Source organism: Procambarus clarkii, chromosome 4, assembly GCF_040958095.1.
Source record: "Procambarus clarkii isolate CNS0578487 chromosome 4, FALCON_Pclarkii_2.0, whole genome shotgun sequence".
Taxonomy (NCBI): Eukaryota; Metazoa; Arthropoda; class Malacostraca; order Decapoda; family Cambaridae; genus Procambarus; species Procambarus clarkii.
This window is the reverse complement of record NC_091153.1, coordinates 38955488-38970727: the sequence shown is the minus strand read 5'-3', so window position 1 is coordinate 38970727 and position 15240 is coordinate 38955488. Positions and strand designations below refer to the sequence as shown.

General features: G+C 39.4%; 1 protein-coding gene across 2 annotated transcripts; it reads right to left on the bottom strand.

Annotated features, from left to right (window-relative positions):
* Positions 1–695: 695 nt before the first annotated feature.
* On the bottom strand, positions 696–14558 carry LOC123772698 (uncharacterized). Of its 2 annotated transcripts, none has more exons than XM_045766028.2 (11): positions 14455–14558; positions 8736–9012; positions 7742–7859; positions 7372–7527; positions 6398–6566; positions 6161–6246; positions 5650–5835; positions 4691–4859; positions 2723–2787; positions 2322–2491; positions 696–1791 (listed from the first exon to the last, which is right to left on the bottom strand). In XM_045766028.2, the coding sequence occupies exons 2-11, from the start codon at positions 9000–9002 to the stop codon at positions 1666–1668; spliced, it is 1512 nt and encodes a 503-aa protein (XP_045621984.2). In that variant the 5' UTR covers positions 9003–9012; positions 14455–14558; the 3' UTR covers positions 696–1665. The 2 variants fall into 2 exon arrangements, with proteins under 2 accessions (XP_045621984.2, XP_069189628.1); XM_069333527.1 differs by having other exon boundaries at positions 14371–14499.
* Between the last annotated feature and the right edge of the window lie 682 nt (positions 14559–15240).

The window sequence follows — 15240 nt, the reverse complement described above, 5'->3', positions numbered from 1 at the left end:
TCCCTAATGTTTTAGACCTACTGTTTCAAAAGTTGTAAAAACTATTTGTAATGAAAATCTAAAAGAAAAAAAAGGAGTTGAATGATGCAATCTCGTGATGCCAAAAAGCGGGTTACAAGTGCAACGTTTTATAAGTAAATGAAAAAAATTGTAATCTGTACTGTAATCTCCAGATTAGCCTATCATCCTCAGACTCCCCCCCCCCTCCCCCGGCCCCACCCCATACTATAATTTTTTTAGCGCAAATTACCGTACTTGACTTTAAGGAGTAGTGTTTTAACAGTATTTTTTCAGACTAAGAGATTTTCCTAGGTGACAGCACATTTGAATGCCTTAGGGCTATAGGGCTTCCCTAAATGTTGAATCCAATGTTTATACCTCTATAACAATTCTGTTTAGAAATGCATACATATATAGTAGGGCGGATGCCTAGTACTCTGTGTTTATCATTATCATAGCCTAGGATGACATACTAGGGTGTTAGGTATGGCATCACTACATTAGAATGTAAAATTAGAGTGTATGTTATGATGTCACTCTAATAGGTTGTAGTAACAATGTTATGTTTAAAGAATGACGTCGCTGTCAAGTTCCTTGAGGTGCAGTTCTGCCTGAGCTGTTTGGGTGACTTAGTCAGTTGTGGAGCGGACTTAGCAGTTGCGTAGCATATTTTTTATAGGTTTATAAACGAAATAATGCTTGGAATTTTTATTAAAAAATGTGCATTGGAAAATGCCTTTTGTACATTCAATATTATTCTGTGGATGCTATGTTATTATAGCATCTACAGAATTTAATATTGTTTAGATTGTTAGATTTAATATTGCTTAGTGTATACAATATTATTACAAATATTTCCGTTTGGCGTTACCTAACATTAAATATATTTGTAAGATTGCAGTAATGATAATGTATTATATGCAGTTAAAGAGTTTCCATTAGCGATATTAACTAAGTAATTAAATTAGCGATATGATTATATATTATATATATATATACATGTCATTAAACACAACAGCAATGTGACTTTTATTAATTTTCTTTTGGATATTTTTCTATTCATGCCTGATAGTGGTTCATACTTGATTGCGTCCTGTACTTGGTTAGTGCCCTTATCCTAACCTACCAGAGGACCCAAAACAGAAAACGGGGACAGTATGTCAATTTCGCCAGCCAGCAGCTCGTCATTTTTCACAGCTGGGGTAGACTGATACCTGTTTACCATTGGGGTAGACCACTGTTAACACTTGGGGGTAAACTCATCACTGCCTACTCTTGGGGTAGCTTGATCAGTGTTAACATTTGGGGTAGACTGGTCACAGTTTACACTTGGGGAAGGTCGGTCCAAATTCGCTCTTAGCCTAGGAGAGATCAGTCACTGTTTAAAGTTTCTGTAGCCTAGTGCCTGTGATATAGAGAACACGTTCACACTTGAAATAGGATGGTCACTGTTGGGAGGTAGATTATTATGGTCACTGCTGGTAGGTAGATTATTATTGTCACTGCTGGTAGGTAGATTATTATGGTCACTGCTGGTAGGTAGATTATTATGGTCACTGCTGGTAGGTAGATTATCATAGTCACTGCTGGTAGGTAGATTATTATGGTCACTGCTGGTAGGTAGATTATCATAGTCACTGCTGGTATGTGAAGTCAGGCAGTTGGTCACTCTACGTAATTTGCATAGGCAGTAGTATCGCAATTGGAGCATGCCGATTCGCAACCAACTCCATTGGTTTGACAGCTTGCGGCAGTGTTACACAGTAGGTTCTCTTCCCAGGTTTCGTAGACCTATTTGTATAAAGAATCCGAGTTCAGATGATTATATATGCACACTAGGATAGACCTAAGAAGAAAGCCGCTTTAAAAATGTATGAATCCAACTTTATTTTCAAGAATATTAATTACTGTATATATTATAAATGTTTAATATATTTTAGAGATTCTCATGAATATATATATATTAGGTTTTCTTGTTCATAATTAGGTATACAACTTGCAAAAAGTTGTCTGATGTCTCCTAATATACAAAAAGAGTTTATATATCTTCACTCACTCTCCATTTCAGTATCTACACTCCATCCAACATCTACACTCTCCATCCCACCACTACATTCTCCATCTCACCAATTACAGTCCCCATCCTACCACCCACACAACCATCCCAGCACGTACATTCATCATCCCATCACTTACAATCACCATCACACCATCTACACTATCACATCACCTACGCTTTCTACCTACTCTCACCATCTCACCACCTACACCAACCCCTCACCACCTACACCACCACCCCAACACCTACACCTTGAACTCACCAGAGGGCCGGCGCGAACTCCATCATCGTCGACACAGAACACTGTTCCTGCCTGTTGGAGCCCGCTATTTCCTTGCTTTTGATGAACAGTATAGTTCCCATTGTTCAACTGGCACTGGAGCTGTACTATGACGCCTGCATCTTGGTACAGCTTCGTGTGCCGTGCGCACTCTATGTGAGACAGACAGACAGAGACAGACGGCTAGTTACAAACTTAAACATTGTCATTATATATTTACAATATATTATTCTTATTTTATGTCCCCAATGTTATCATCCTGATACTTCCCTCCCACCTAACTGCCCAGGTCTCATTCTAATATGCAGCTATAACTGCTCTGTTTGCTAAATGAATACATCAAGAGAGAGGTTTGAATCCCTTGGTGAGGAGGAAGTACTCACGGCAGCCTGGAGAATTGGACCCGGTGAGAGCCGGTTGGTCCATATACTTGTCGTAGCACTTACACCTGCAACACACACCACGGCTCCCATCACTACAATAACACTAGCATGGTTGCATTATGTATCATCACACCAGTTATCTATTTTTCTAAGGTACTCAACCTCCAACGCGATAACAACATGTCGGAAGAATTCTGTTTTGAATTCTGGAGCTAGGTTACCTAGGTCACGATTAGTCAAGCATTGAAGTGCCTACCTACGAAACCTGTACATCTTTCCTCAGTCATAGGGGCTTTAGTGTGCATGTATTGATCAGTTTTTGAGCTGCGAAGCGTTACGAGTTTTTTTTTACGATAACAACTTGGGTCGACATCAGCCTCGCTATGACAGATCTCGATCCATCACGTAAACTCTTTAATTTACCTGAGGGCCTCGCTGAGGACAGGAAGCCGACGGTTTGTCAAAGGTTCCCTCATTTGCCCTGATCTTTTCCAGCTGTATTTTAAACCCCAGCAGAGTTTTGGCGTTTACGGCTTCGGCGGGTAGGTGGTTCCACGGGTTTACCGTGGGCTTTATAAATAGATATTAAGCACCCATGATCGAGGGCTGATATACAGATGCCCTCGTATGGAATGTTATATAGGCACCGATTTGAAATTATTTGGGTAGTAAAGGGTAAATCAAAACACACACATTACAGTTGCATGTGCAGAAGAGAGATAAAGCCTAGCAAGTGTAAATTTAAATCATGTGATTGCTTATCTGTGAAAACATACTTGGTCTTAGGTTAAAAACGATATCAGAACAACATTAGTTTGGTATCCACTAAAATGTTTGTTTAATTACATCTCGTTTATGTATTTCATTAAGCCAGACAGTAAAATGCCCAACATATTTGAAAGGGATTACATGAAAGTCAGCCAATCGTAAGACCTGGAAGCAGATTACCTGTAAATGATTTCGAGGATCAACGTCCCCGCGGCCCGGTCTCTGACCAGGCTTCCTGGTTGATGGTCTAGTCAGTCAGACTGCTCGATGCAGTGTATTTAGTCATATTGAACGAATGGTGAAGAGAAAGTACAGAAGTATATTTGATGATAGTCAATGATGAAGGCTCAGAACATGGACAAATGCGTTGTTTTATCTGTTCTTGAAAAATTACAGTCTGTACGTGTGTGTGTTCAGTGTACTATTGAACACACACCAGAGATCTACTACTGCTAGTCCTTGAAGCTCAGGCCTGTGCTGATGGCTGCAATCTAACCCTTACATATACAAGAGCAGAAATGCTGACTACTACAAGGTTTATTAACCATCTAGTGCTCAGTGATGAACTTGATATCATAGGGATGAAGTAGAAGTCTACAGTGAGAGCCATGTGCAGTCTCTTAGGAAGGCAGCCAGGAAAATTATAGCCCCCCCATGGTGCATCTTGTACCTTCTATACAGCAGTGTCTAGAAGGTACAAGATGCAGATCTATGAAGCACAAGTTCCCTCCCATCTTGAGTATGTATCAAGTATGTATATCTTGAGTATGCACTGCCCTCCTTGATTGCCTGCCTCACTAGACACATATCGGTGGTCTTTTTTTATATATAAGGCCAATATTCTCAAGATACCTCCACCGGCAGCTTAGCCGGTAATTACTAAATACTCATAGTTTAAGAACGCCTAAGCACTTATGAAGTCGTTCATAATAATAACTATGAGTTGAGGACGATCTCGTAAATGCCAACTAAGTCACCCTGATCCTGATAAAATGGTACATATATCCTATTGAATTTTGTAACTTGCTTAGCTAAATGAACTGTGGGGTTCAGTCCCTGAGCCCATTATGTGCCTCTGTAACCCTTTCCACTACCGCCCACAAGATGGGTATGAGGTGCATAATAAATGAACTAAACTAAACTATCATAAGTAAACAATAATAGTTTTGTAAATCCGGCCCAAGGTTCTTTAAAACTCACGAGCTGATGTCGCATTGCCTGGCGCTGTAGGACCCGTCGGGGTCGCAGACCAGGAGCTTGTAGGGTCCTCGCACACCCTTCAAGGCCATATGCTCCGACAGTTTGACGTAAGCTACGTACTCACTCTCACACCGCCGCAGGTATTGCTCTCCCGTCACTGTGCTATTATCTGCCGAAGTAATGCTGAGGATCAGTTTAAGTAATGCTTAATGCTTCAGGATCTGCCTTGCCGAGTGCCATACGGACAAACCTAAGCATAGCATCATAGAACAGCGACGATGAGCGGTCACCATTACAGTATCCAACCCTCTCCGTCAACTGCATCAATTCTAACTCTTAACAACACAACCCGTCTTCAGGCTATGTTCATTCCATCCAGCTGTCGACCCCAAAGACACATTCATCAGTATTAATATGTCGTTCATTCAAAATAGTAATTTTATCAAATAAAAATTAATGTATATTAGAATATTGTGTATATATTTAGTCGTAGGTTAGATTAGATGTTTAGATTCTATTGACAATTATTTCTATCTGTAGTACGTGGGTGAAGCATTTACAGAGTTATCATTCGAACAGATTGTTAGCGAAGTACTGTTCCAGAAATGTTTAAACGTTATCAGTCTAAGAGTCGCGTGTAAAGCGTTCAGTCCGTCTTCACAAAGGTCAAATGCTCGTTAGCCCTTGTTTATGAGTGAAAACTGGTTTACACACGACTCATAACTACTGACATTCGAATATTTCCCCAATTTGTTTCAGTAAATGGATTTTGTATATTCCATAAGAACCTAAGGCTAGCACTTTACATTTAACAAACGACTGGGTAGCCTAATGTATACCACACACTTGGCTATTAATTTTAGAGATTCTAAACTAAACAATTTAATATCGGCTACATATAACAATAAACCTAAATTCTCATTAAACTATTTAACATTAGAAATAGAAATAGAACTGACAGCAGTGAAGAAAGTGCTTGGCAGCTTCGGGTAGATTATTGCCGTAGGGAATAGCGGTGACCGGGTCTATGCAGTAACACCAGCCGTCCTCACACTGCAGGGGCTCGTAGTTACCATTCTCCAGGCAGTGAAGGGTTATGGTAGTCTTCCCTGCCTGCTGCAGCTCCCACACTCGCCGGGAACACTCTGACCCACAGCAAAACTAATATTATCGTATACATTCATTTTTCTTAGTCAAGCTGTTGGGAAATATTTGTAGAGTTCAATATGAGTTAAATAAGTTTTGCGTATCGTCCGCAGATCTGACCAATGGACTAGGAATGTATTTTCCTGCTATATTTGATTGCCAAGCGTTAACAAACTATATGTTAGGATTTACTTTTAATCAGACATTTATACTTCACTGTTAAATGAGCAACTATGCCTTTACAAAGATTTATTCTTGACGAAAAGAAATGTTCAGGCTTTACAAAAATTAAAGTTGCTCCGGGACTGAGAGAGAGATACTCACTACAGTTCATGGAGTTATAAAGTTGTTTCTGCTCTGGGAAGGCTTCTCCGTAGATTCTGTTGCCCTCTGGATCAACACACACACACCTGCCGGGGAAGACATTCACCTTGTACAAAGACTTCGTTAAGCATACTATAGTCATAGTCATCTTAGGCATCTTTCCATGTTCATATAATATATAATATATACTTTGTCTAGCTGGAAATTTGTGCCACTCTGCCTATTAGGCTAGCTGACCTTTTATCCTGCTCCCCTCTGGGTCCCTTGCATTGCTTGGCTTCGTACTCATTCTGGGGGGTACAATCGGGCCTCCAGCGGTAGTCGTCACGGTAAGGAAGGTAGGCATCACTGTTTATGGCTTCGTCGTACTTTTGCTGGGTTAAGAGGCAGCCTTTATCTTGCGAGTCTGTGAAAGGTAATTAGATCAATGTTAGCCAATCTCTGGGCAAGCTTGGCCATGATGTTGGGTTGAAGACATGTGATTACTAGACATAAGAGAAAACCCGGAGGGCGTGTATGAAATATAGAGGGAGTGTGTGAGAGGGAATGAGAGAGAGATATGACCTGAAGGGAATGTGTAAAAGAGAGGAAGGAATAGAATCAAGGGGACTCATTAGACACGATGCTAAGTGGATCTAGGGTAATCTGGCTATTATTCTTTAATACATTTTACATAAAGGCCTAGTCTAGGTGTAAAATTTAATTTGGTCTTAGCACTAAAGTGTATTTTTTTTAGGTCAACTGAACAATTTTTTTGTTTTGTAGATTCATAAATGTTTTTGATGGATTACAAAAAAATCGAAAATATAAACGAATATGTTTTGAATGTATTGTAATAACCTTAATCTTCTAATTGTTCAGACCTCATCTTCACTTCATTATTGTTTCATAAGTGGGCCCCATAATAGCGACTTTAGCGAAAATCCGGAAAAAATCTGTCAATCGGATTTTCCTTCAAAAAAACGGATTAAAAAAACAAAACCGGATTCGTGGAAGACGCAGATATGTTCGGGACGTCGGCTCTTCATGTGAAACAGTTGTCATGATGGGCACAGCAGCACATACTTCACACCATCTTTATTCGCAAGCTTGTGCTGTTGATTACCACTTTAATGAACTTAACATTGAGAGATATAAACAATGTGAGAGAGGCGATAAAGTGTGCCAGTGTAACAAGCACAGAGAAACAAGAGCGAGTCACATCAACTTACTAGGCTGACACTTGTGCTGAGAGGTGCAGAAATATGTATGGTTGCACCAGGAGGACTCCACCACGTTGTCTTCCCTTGCTGAGCTAATCCCGACCATGATGGGCACGTCACCAACTGATTTGTCGTCGATGGCACCCGTGCAAGGTTCGCCTTTCTCTGGAAGTCATGAAACGAGGGTTAAAGTACAAATTTTCGACTCGTAATTGGGAATTCCGGGTTCGATCGCCAGGCGAGACAAATGGTCGGGCACTTTTCTCATAGCCTGATGCGTCTGTTGACCAAAAAAATTATATACGTACCTGGAAGTTAGTCAACTGTTGTTAGGTTGCAAACTGGAGAGGGTCAGTACCCTCTCCCGTCCGGGACTTACCTCTGAATCTGACGCAGGCTCCGCAGCAGCCGAACTGGGCGACGCCTTCCATATAGAGAGTGCCTTCTGGACAGTCAGAGGCCAAGACGGGCTCTTGACAGGTGACGTAGAGGCACAGCTGTTGACCCATGCGCATGCGGGCGACCCCATGTGGAAAAACAGCGCTCACGATAAAAAAAAAATTGATGCAGAAATATTATGAAAGTGTCTGAAATGATTTCGAAAGTGTGCGTATAATATACAAGTGGAAGCGAAATTAATAAAATAGGTACTGTATAAATGGTTATGAAAACAGGTTGAATGAAGACGATTATTGATGATTGATGAAGATTAAGGCACCCAAAAGGTGGCACGGGCATGAATAGCCCGTTAGTGGTGGCCCTTTTGAGCCATTACCAGTATCAAGAGCTGATGCTGGAGATCTGTGGAGGTGCAACTGCTCCCTGCGTGACGGGAGATGTCTCCCGTGAAGACGATTATGAATGAACCATGTTGTTATAGGATGGTTGTGAATTATACATTCACAAGAACAACTGTATAACATGAATATGTATTTATTTGTCGACTTAAGGACACGTAAAAATGTTTCCTGTAAATGAACAGAAGATATTCCAGTGAAGGTACGCAATGACAACATTGAATTGGATGGGAAGGATTTGGAATGGGACGGGGGGAAAGGAATGGTGTTTAACCCCTTGGACGTGGGGAAGGGGATTGAACGCCGACCTGCATGAAGCGAGACCGTCGCTCTACCGTCCAGCCCAAGTGGTTGGGCATCTACAGGTTCGAGCTGTTAGCTCTTGGACCACAGCTGTTAGATCTTGAAGCTAAATCAATTGCGAATTGATTTAGCTACAAAAAATTCCTCGTCTAACCCATTCCAGTTTTTGACAACATTAACACTAAGTTTTGTGTCTCTTGAGTTTCCATTTATGACCTCTAGTTCTGTTGTGTCTAGCTATGGATAATATTTTTTTGTCTATGTGAGGCTCACCAGCTGAGGGTCGGTGCTGATCAAGTCTTGGAGGGCTTCAATCCCTTCTGTTATTTGGGCCGTCGCCTGCGTCGTCACCCTTATCAGCACTACCGCCTGCAGCAGTGCCGACAGCACCGCCAGGCGAGCACTGCCACGTCCAATACTTCTACATGCTGCTGCTGCTGCTGCTGGTGCCGGTGCTGGTGCTGCTGCTGGTGCTGCTGCTGGTGCTGCTGCTGCTGTTTGCGGCGCTCTTCTCTCTTGGGCTCCTCCAAGGGCTCCCATTATTCAGTTGCTGAAATAAAATTATGGGAGTAAGTCAAGGATATCCTCTTATGGTGTAGGAGTAAGTAAGGATAGCCTCTTATGGTATAGGAATAAGTCAAGGATAGCCTCTTATGGTGTAGGAGTAAGTAAGGATGGCCTCTTATGGTGTAGGAGTTAGTAAGGATAGCCTCTTATGGTGTAGGAGTAAGGATAGCCTCTTATGGTGTAGGAGTAAGTCAAGGATAGCCTCTTATGGTATAGGAATAAGTCAAGGATAGCCTCTTACAGTGCAGGGTGTAAGTACGTTTCCTTTCACCTGATGCACCTGTTCACCTAGCAATAAACAGGTACCCGGGAGTTATGCACCTTTTGTGTGGATAGTTCGACCGAGAGGAAGGGAACCTCGATAACAAGTGTATATATACACCCAGGCTTTGTGTCCCCGACAAAGGAATTATTGCTCATACCATTGTTTCAACGTGGGCTCTATCACCCCTGCCAGGTCCTAACATAAATTCTTACTGTTAAAGAGAGCTACCGATTGACGGTGGAAGGGGTTGATTAAGCAGTTGCCATTAATTTGCATATGCTTTTCTAAGTGATAAATGATGGTAAATGTCACATTTTTTTTATCTATTTAAGAAAATACAATATAAATCATATATACATAAGTTTTACAAGGCAATACTACATTATAATTCTCAGTGAACAAGTGTTTCATATATCACAGAACATGATCTTTAAAACCCCTGAATGTTATACTTATTTTTCTTTAAATGATTTAATTGTCACTTTCAAAATTTTAATGTGTAGAGAATATTATTTATATTTATTACAGATTGAAGTACCGTTATTTATTATAATTGATTTATAAATTTGTGTATTTTCTTGGTGATTTGTTAATAGAAATGTCAGTGGATTAAGTGAGTTTAAACTGCTTGTATTAACTTGGGGATAACGGGTGACTGTGTTTACTAGTTATCTTATCAAGGGATGATATCAGTGTGAAGGTGTGGAGCGATTAACAGCAGGACGTAGGCCAACATAATCCACTAGAGACACCTGTGGAAATGTTACCAAAATATTTTTTGCTTCATGAAGCATTTTTCATATTGAGGAATAGGACTCGAGCCAAGTACTGGAACCTGTGAGATTATTTAGCACCACGTTTGACCAGAAAGCGATCTGTCAATTTTTAATTGTTTTTTGCCTAGGTTCCCAGTCACTCGTTCTCTGCTTAGGGTTCGAACTCTGGTTGACTCATTAGTGAAGCGAGTGTGCTAACCACTAGGCTTCGGTGAGGCTATTGGCTCATAGTGAGATACTTCACCTCACATCTGGTTATACATTCGGCTGTTGTAAAGTGAATCCACTTGCACCCTGCCTTTGAAGATGTTGACAGGGTCAACGAAACGCATCTCTTAGTGTAAGGCCATAATAAAAATGTTAAATGAAGTTTGGAGAGTTACTTTTTCAACTTATTTCTCAAGTGAAGAAAAACATAAGAAAATAACGAAGATTTGTGCTGTAATAATTGATCTCACCCTTTCTCTCATATTCAGTAACATATGTCTACAAACAACGCATTAGATTATTTATTATTAACATCTTTTTTGACAAAATTAATTAAAATTTTGCCTAATCTGAGGATTTTGATAAAGCCCTCCAATACAGTTTATGTGTGCCTTTCTCCTGCTTATATAATACAATACATAATACAATAATATAAATCTTATTATGTATATAATGGTTACAAGATTATATATATATATATATATATATATATATATATATATATATATATATATATATATATATATATATATAATCGGCCCAAGAAGGGGCTCATCAGCAGGGTGTGGAAATAATAACGAAATCGGCATATTTACTATGATAGTCAAGCTACACCTGGGCATAAGACCAGGTGCGGCTTGATGTATATCACCTTAATCACCCACCAAATTTCGTGTTGTCGCGAGGGAAAAAATAGATTTGTTATTTATACAAATTAATTCTGTCTCTTTTATAGCCATAGTTTTGAGGATATATTATAACAGTAGTTGCAGATAGAATTTGCTGCTCAGTATCACTTCAGTACTTGTATAATGCTGAAATTTGTTGGCTATGTGTGACGTGCCTCTAGTGTTTCAACTCGTCTCCTGAGATCAAGTCCATTCCATCCAGCGGTCGACCCCAAACACGCATTCATAAATGTTAACATGCTGTTCATTCAAACCAGGAATTTTCTCAAATATAAATAAATATTATTTTATATTACTATATTGTACATATTTAGGCACTGGTTAGGTTAGGTTAGGTGTTTAGGTTCTGTTGGCGATTACTTGTATTTGTAGTACGTGAGTGTGAAGCATTTACAGCGTTGTGATTCGAACAAAAGTCGTCAGCGAAGCAGTCTTTCCCAGAAGTGTTCGAACGTCATCAGTTGTGAGTCGTGTATAAACCGTTTTTCATTCATAAACAGGGGGGTTTGGCGAGTGCATGGAATGGACTTTGGGTCTGTGTTTGGAGGACGGGCTGAGTGTTTAATAATATTTTTTTTTACTCAAGACTGTCTCACCATAGTGAACCTTGTTGGAATCTTTGCAAGGGATTTTAGAAACTCTGGTGTCGTTCCTAACGGCATATCCTGCTTTAACGATATGGAATTACTAATCTTTTCTTGGAAACGATTTGTGGTTGCCTAGTAGTGATTGGTAATATATGTAGCACCTTTGAAAGCTCTACTAAAGAACTAATTAACATAAACTACTAATTGAAAATAGTAGATATGTCGAGCGTAGGTTTAATTTCTCTCAATGACTAACCTCCGAGAGTTAGTAATGCATGATAATGTCTAGGAAAGTCCTGAAACAACGCTTCTCTTTACTTTATTCAAATGATTACTTAAATTAGAGAGTTCGTTAAATGTATGATAGTTTTTTTGTGAAAATAGTGAAGCCGAGTGAAATGTTCTTTACAGACATCTAAGAAGGGTAATTTAACCTCTTGACTCCCAATCCACTTGATATTTAGGCTACGGTTTTCAACTTTAAAAAATTGAGAAAAACCCCAACTATCATTCCAACAAATAAATATTTAACATATCAGCACATACTTGATACCAGAAATGTCTCCGAAGTACTCGATATCAAACTTTGATAACACTCAACGTACCGGACTTAGATATCTAACCCACGCATCTGAATATAAAAGAGGTGACAACGTTTCGGTCTATTTTACGGGCTATTCATGCCCGTGCCACCTCTTGGGTGGCTTAATCTTTATCAATCAATCTTTCGGTCCATCCTGGACCGTTATCATCGAATCACGAGTTAATAGTGGTTCAGGACGGACCGAAACATCAATTCCCTTATTTTCAGAATGTTTGGTAATATGTTTATTGTTTGTGATGTGTGTCTATGTATGTATTAACACGTTGTACTGAACGGGGTGAGAATAGCTTGAGCTACCTCATCCTTTTGTGTGTATTTTACCTCAATAAACTTATTTCAATTTCAATTTCAATTATTTTCAGATTTGTGGGTTTGTCTAATTTTCTCCCACGTTACTGTGACTTACTCTTTATATATATTGGACTTCCCATACTTCACAGTACATATGATTCCAGTTTAAATTGAATACAGTAAAAATATAGTTGTAGCACTGCGCACTGTGAGTATTATTAATGCACGGAAATCAATTGCGGAACAAAACAGAGCCCTGTTGGACTCCACAGATGATACGGACAACAAAGTGAGCTATTAGGAGTTCGCGAATAGATGGAGGAAGACACAAAGGTGGTAATTTTTCAGGTAGGAGAGGAAGATTCTCAGGGAATAGAGAAGATTCACAATCCAGAGAAAGATTCAGTCCAGAGAGGAAGATTCGCTGACAAGAGCGGAAGATTCAGTCAAGACTCATACACGATGGTACAAAGGTCAACTAACCCGGAAATTTAATAGAGTTCCGGGTTAGTTGACTTCTCTATTAAATTCAAGTTCTGAATTTAGGTTCAGTTCTGAACCTAGGTTAAGGAAAAAGGTTCAAAAGGTTAGGGGGAAAAAGGTTAAGGTTAAGGAAAAAAGGTTTCCTAGGTTAAGGAAAAAGGTTAACCTTCAGAAAAGGTTCTGAAGGTTAACCCTGAACCTTCAGAACCACCCAGTTGTCAAGCGCAGACAATATATTGCTAGGTTTGTACCATTAGATTCTCATTATTTGCATTAAATGGAAAAGGAGAATTGTTTCTAAAGCAAAACCATTGAAAGTCACTATTAGTCAATTAAAAGTATTCGCTACTCGTATTAGTTTGACCTAATTGATAAGAGAATGGAGTAAATGTGCTATCAGTCAGCGACCGTTCGCATGCGATATGGATACAGTACCCCAACATTGTAATTCTATCCAACAATACAGTTTAATAAAAATAAATAATGCATTACTATAGATTATATTAATAATATATTATTTATATAACTTTATCAACCTATTTATGTGAGTATAATTGCTCATCAAGTACATAAATGTAACACTTATCAATTTACTTCAATGTATATGGAATGTATACATCTTTTACAGCGATATATATACATTTAGATACACGGAGAGTATACTTTAGTCATGGACTATATTCAGGACTAAAGTATACTTTCTGGCTGGTCAATAGGCTGTTGTGGTGGCCTTAATAACCCTCCAGAGAGGTTTCAGGCGCCAAGTCCAACACCAAACGAAAAAAGTCCATTTTTAATATGTTACTTTACGGTTAAAATGTGGCAATACATTTTCCTTTATATTTATACATTAACTGCAAATTGTGTAGAAAATTACACTTTTTCAATCGCTGTGCAAATTGTCGTGAATATACTGCGAGTGTGACAAAATTGTTTTTTAATTAACATTTTGATGGAAAAGTTTCATACGTACTAGGATGTTTCAACCTCAAACGACAGTATCTTTAATATTCAAATGACAGGATCTTTGATACTCAAACGTCAAGATCATTGATACTCAAACGTCAAGATCATTGATACTCAAACGTCAATATCTTTGATACTCTAACGTCAAGTCCTTCATGAAACGGAGAGAGAGAAAGATCTAGAGGTTACTAACACAGCAAACCTGTCTCCTGAAGCCCACATCAAAAGAATAACATCTGCGGCATATGCAAGGCTGGCTAACAACAGAACTGCCTTTAGAAACCTATGTAAGGACTCTGCAAACTAAAAATGACAGGTTAGATGGAGAAGCAAACTCCATAATTTTAAAAGTAGATATGGTAGGGAAATAGGTCAGGAGTCATTGCTCTAGACAACCGGAGGCTAGAAAGGCGAGGTCCAAGAGCTAATGCTCGATCTTGCAGGCACAAATGGGTGAGTACACACATACACACCATGTTTCACTACTTAGCTTCAACTGCTACCGTTTGCTTCATCTAGTTCCACCAGCTTGCTTCAAGTAACACGGTTTGATTCACCTTGTGTCAGGAGCTTGCTTCACGACACCCAACTTGCTTCACCAAGTTTAAGAAGTGTTAGCGGTGAGTGAGAGTGTTAGTGCTGTAGGCCCGCGGGTCTCGCCCTAACTGAGGGTAGTGGAGCCCAGTGAGTGATTTATAAAAGGCGTTGATCCCAGATAACGCACTAATACCCTAGTCTGCCCTCGCACCACTCTCACTCATTTTCACTCTCATTTTCTATATTACTATTTTTTATCACTCACATTTGCTCATTCATTTTCGATTACTCATTTTCACTCAGTTTCATCTTCAGTCATGGACTGCCACTGTCATTTTCAGTTATAGGCTGACATTGTCATTTTCAGTTGTCTGTCATTGTCAATATCCCGTGTGTGTGGAGTTTTCCTTAATTGCTTCCTGCTATAGGCTCTCTCACTCCTTTCTCTTCCCCATAGGCCTACCGAGTTCATTTTCCTAACATATTTCGGTATTTTCTAAAGGTATCCGCACCCCTGGTGTCCCCTCGTCCTCCCAACCATTCCCCACTCCCCTGTCTTAGTCTTTCAGCCTCTTGTCAACAGCCTGTCCTTGTCCACGTTGTCTATGGTTCTGACTATCTTGTATGTTGTGATCATGTACCCTCTTGAGTTTTTTTAAGCCATGCGTTATTGAGTTTAGTAGATAAGTGACTTGAGAAGTGGAGATATGGTTTATGTAGTGAAGATAAGTTATATATGCATATATATATATATTTTTTTTTCTATATTATTGTTATTATTATATACATATAATATATTATACATG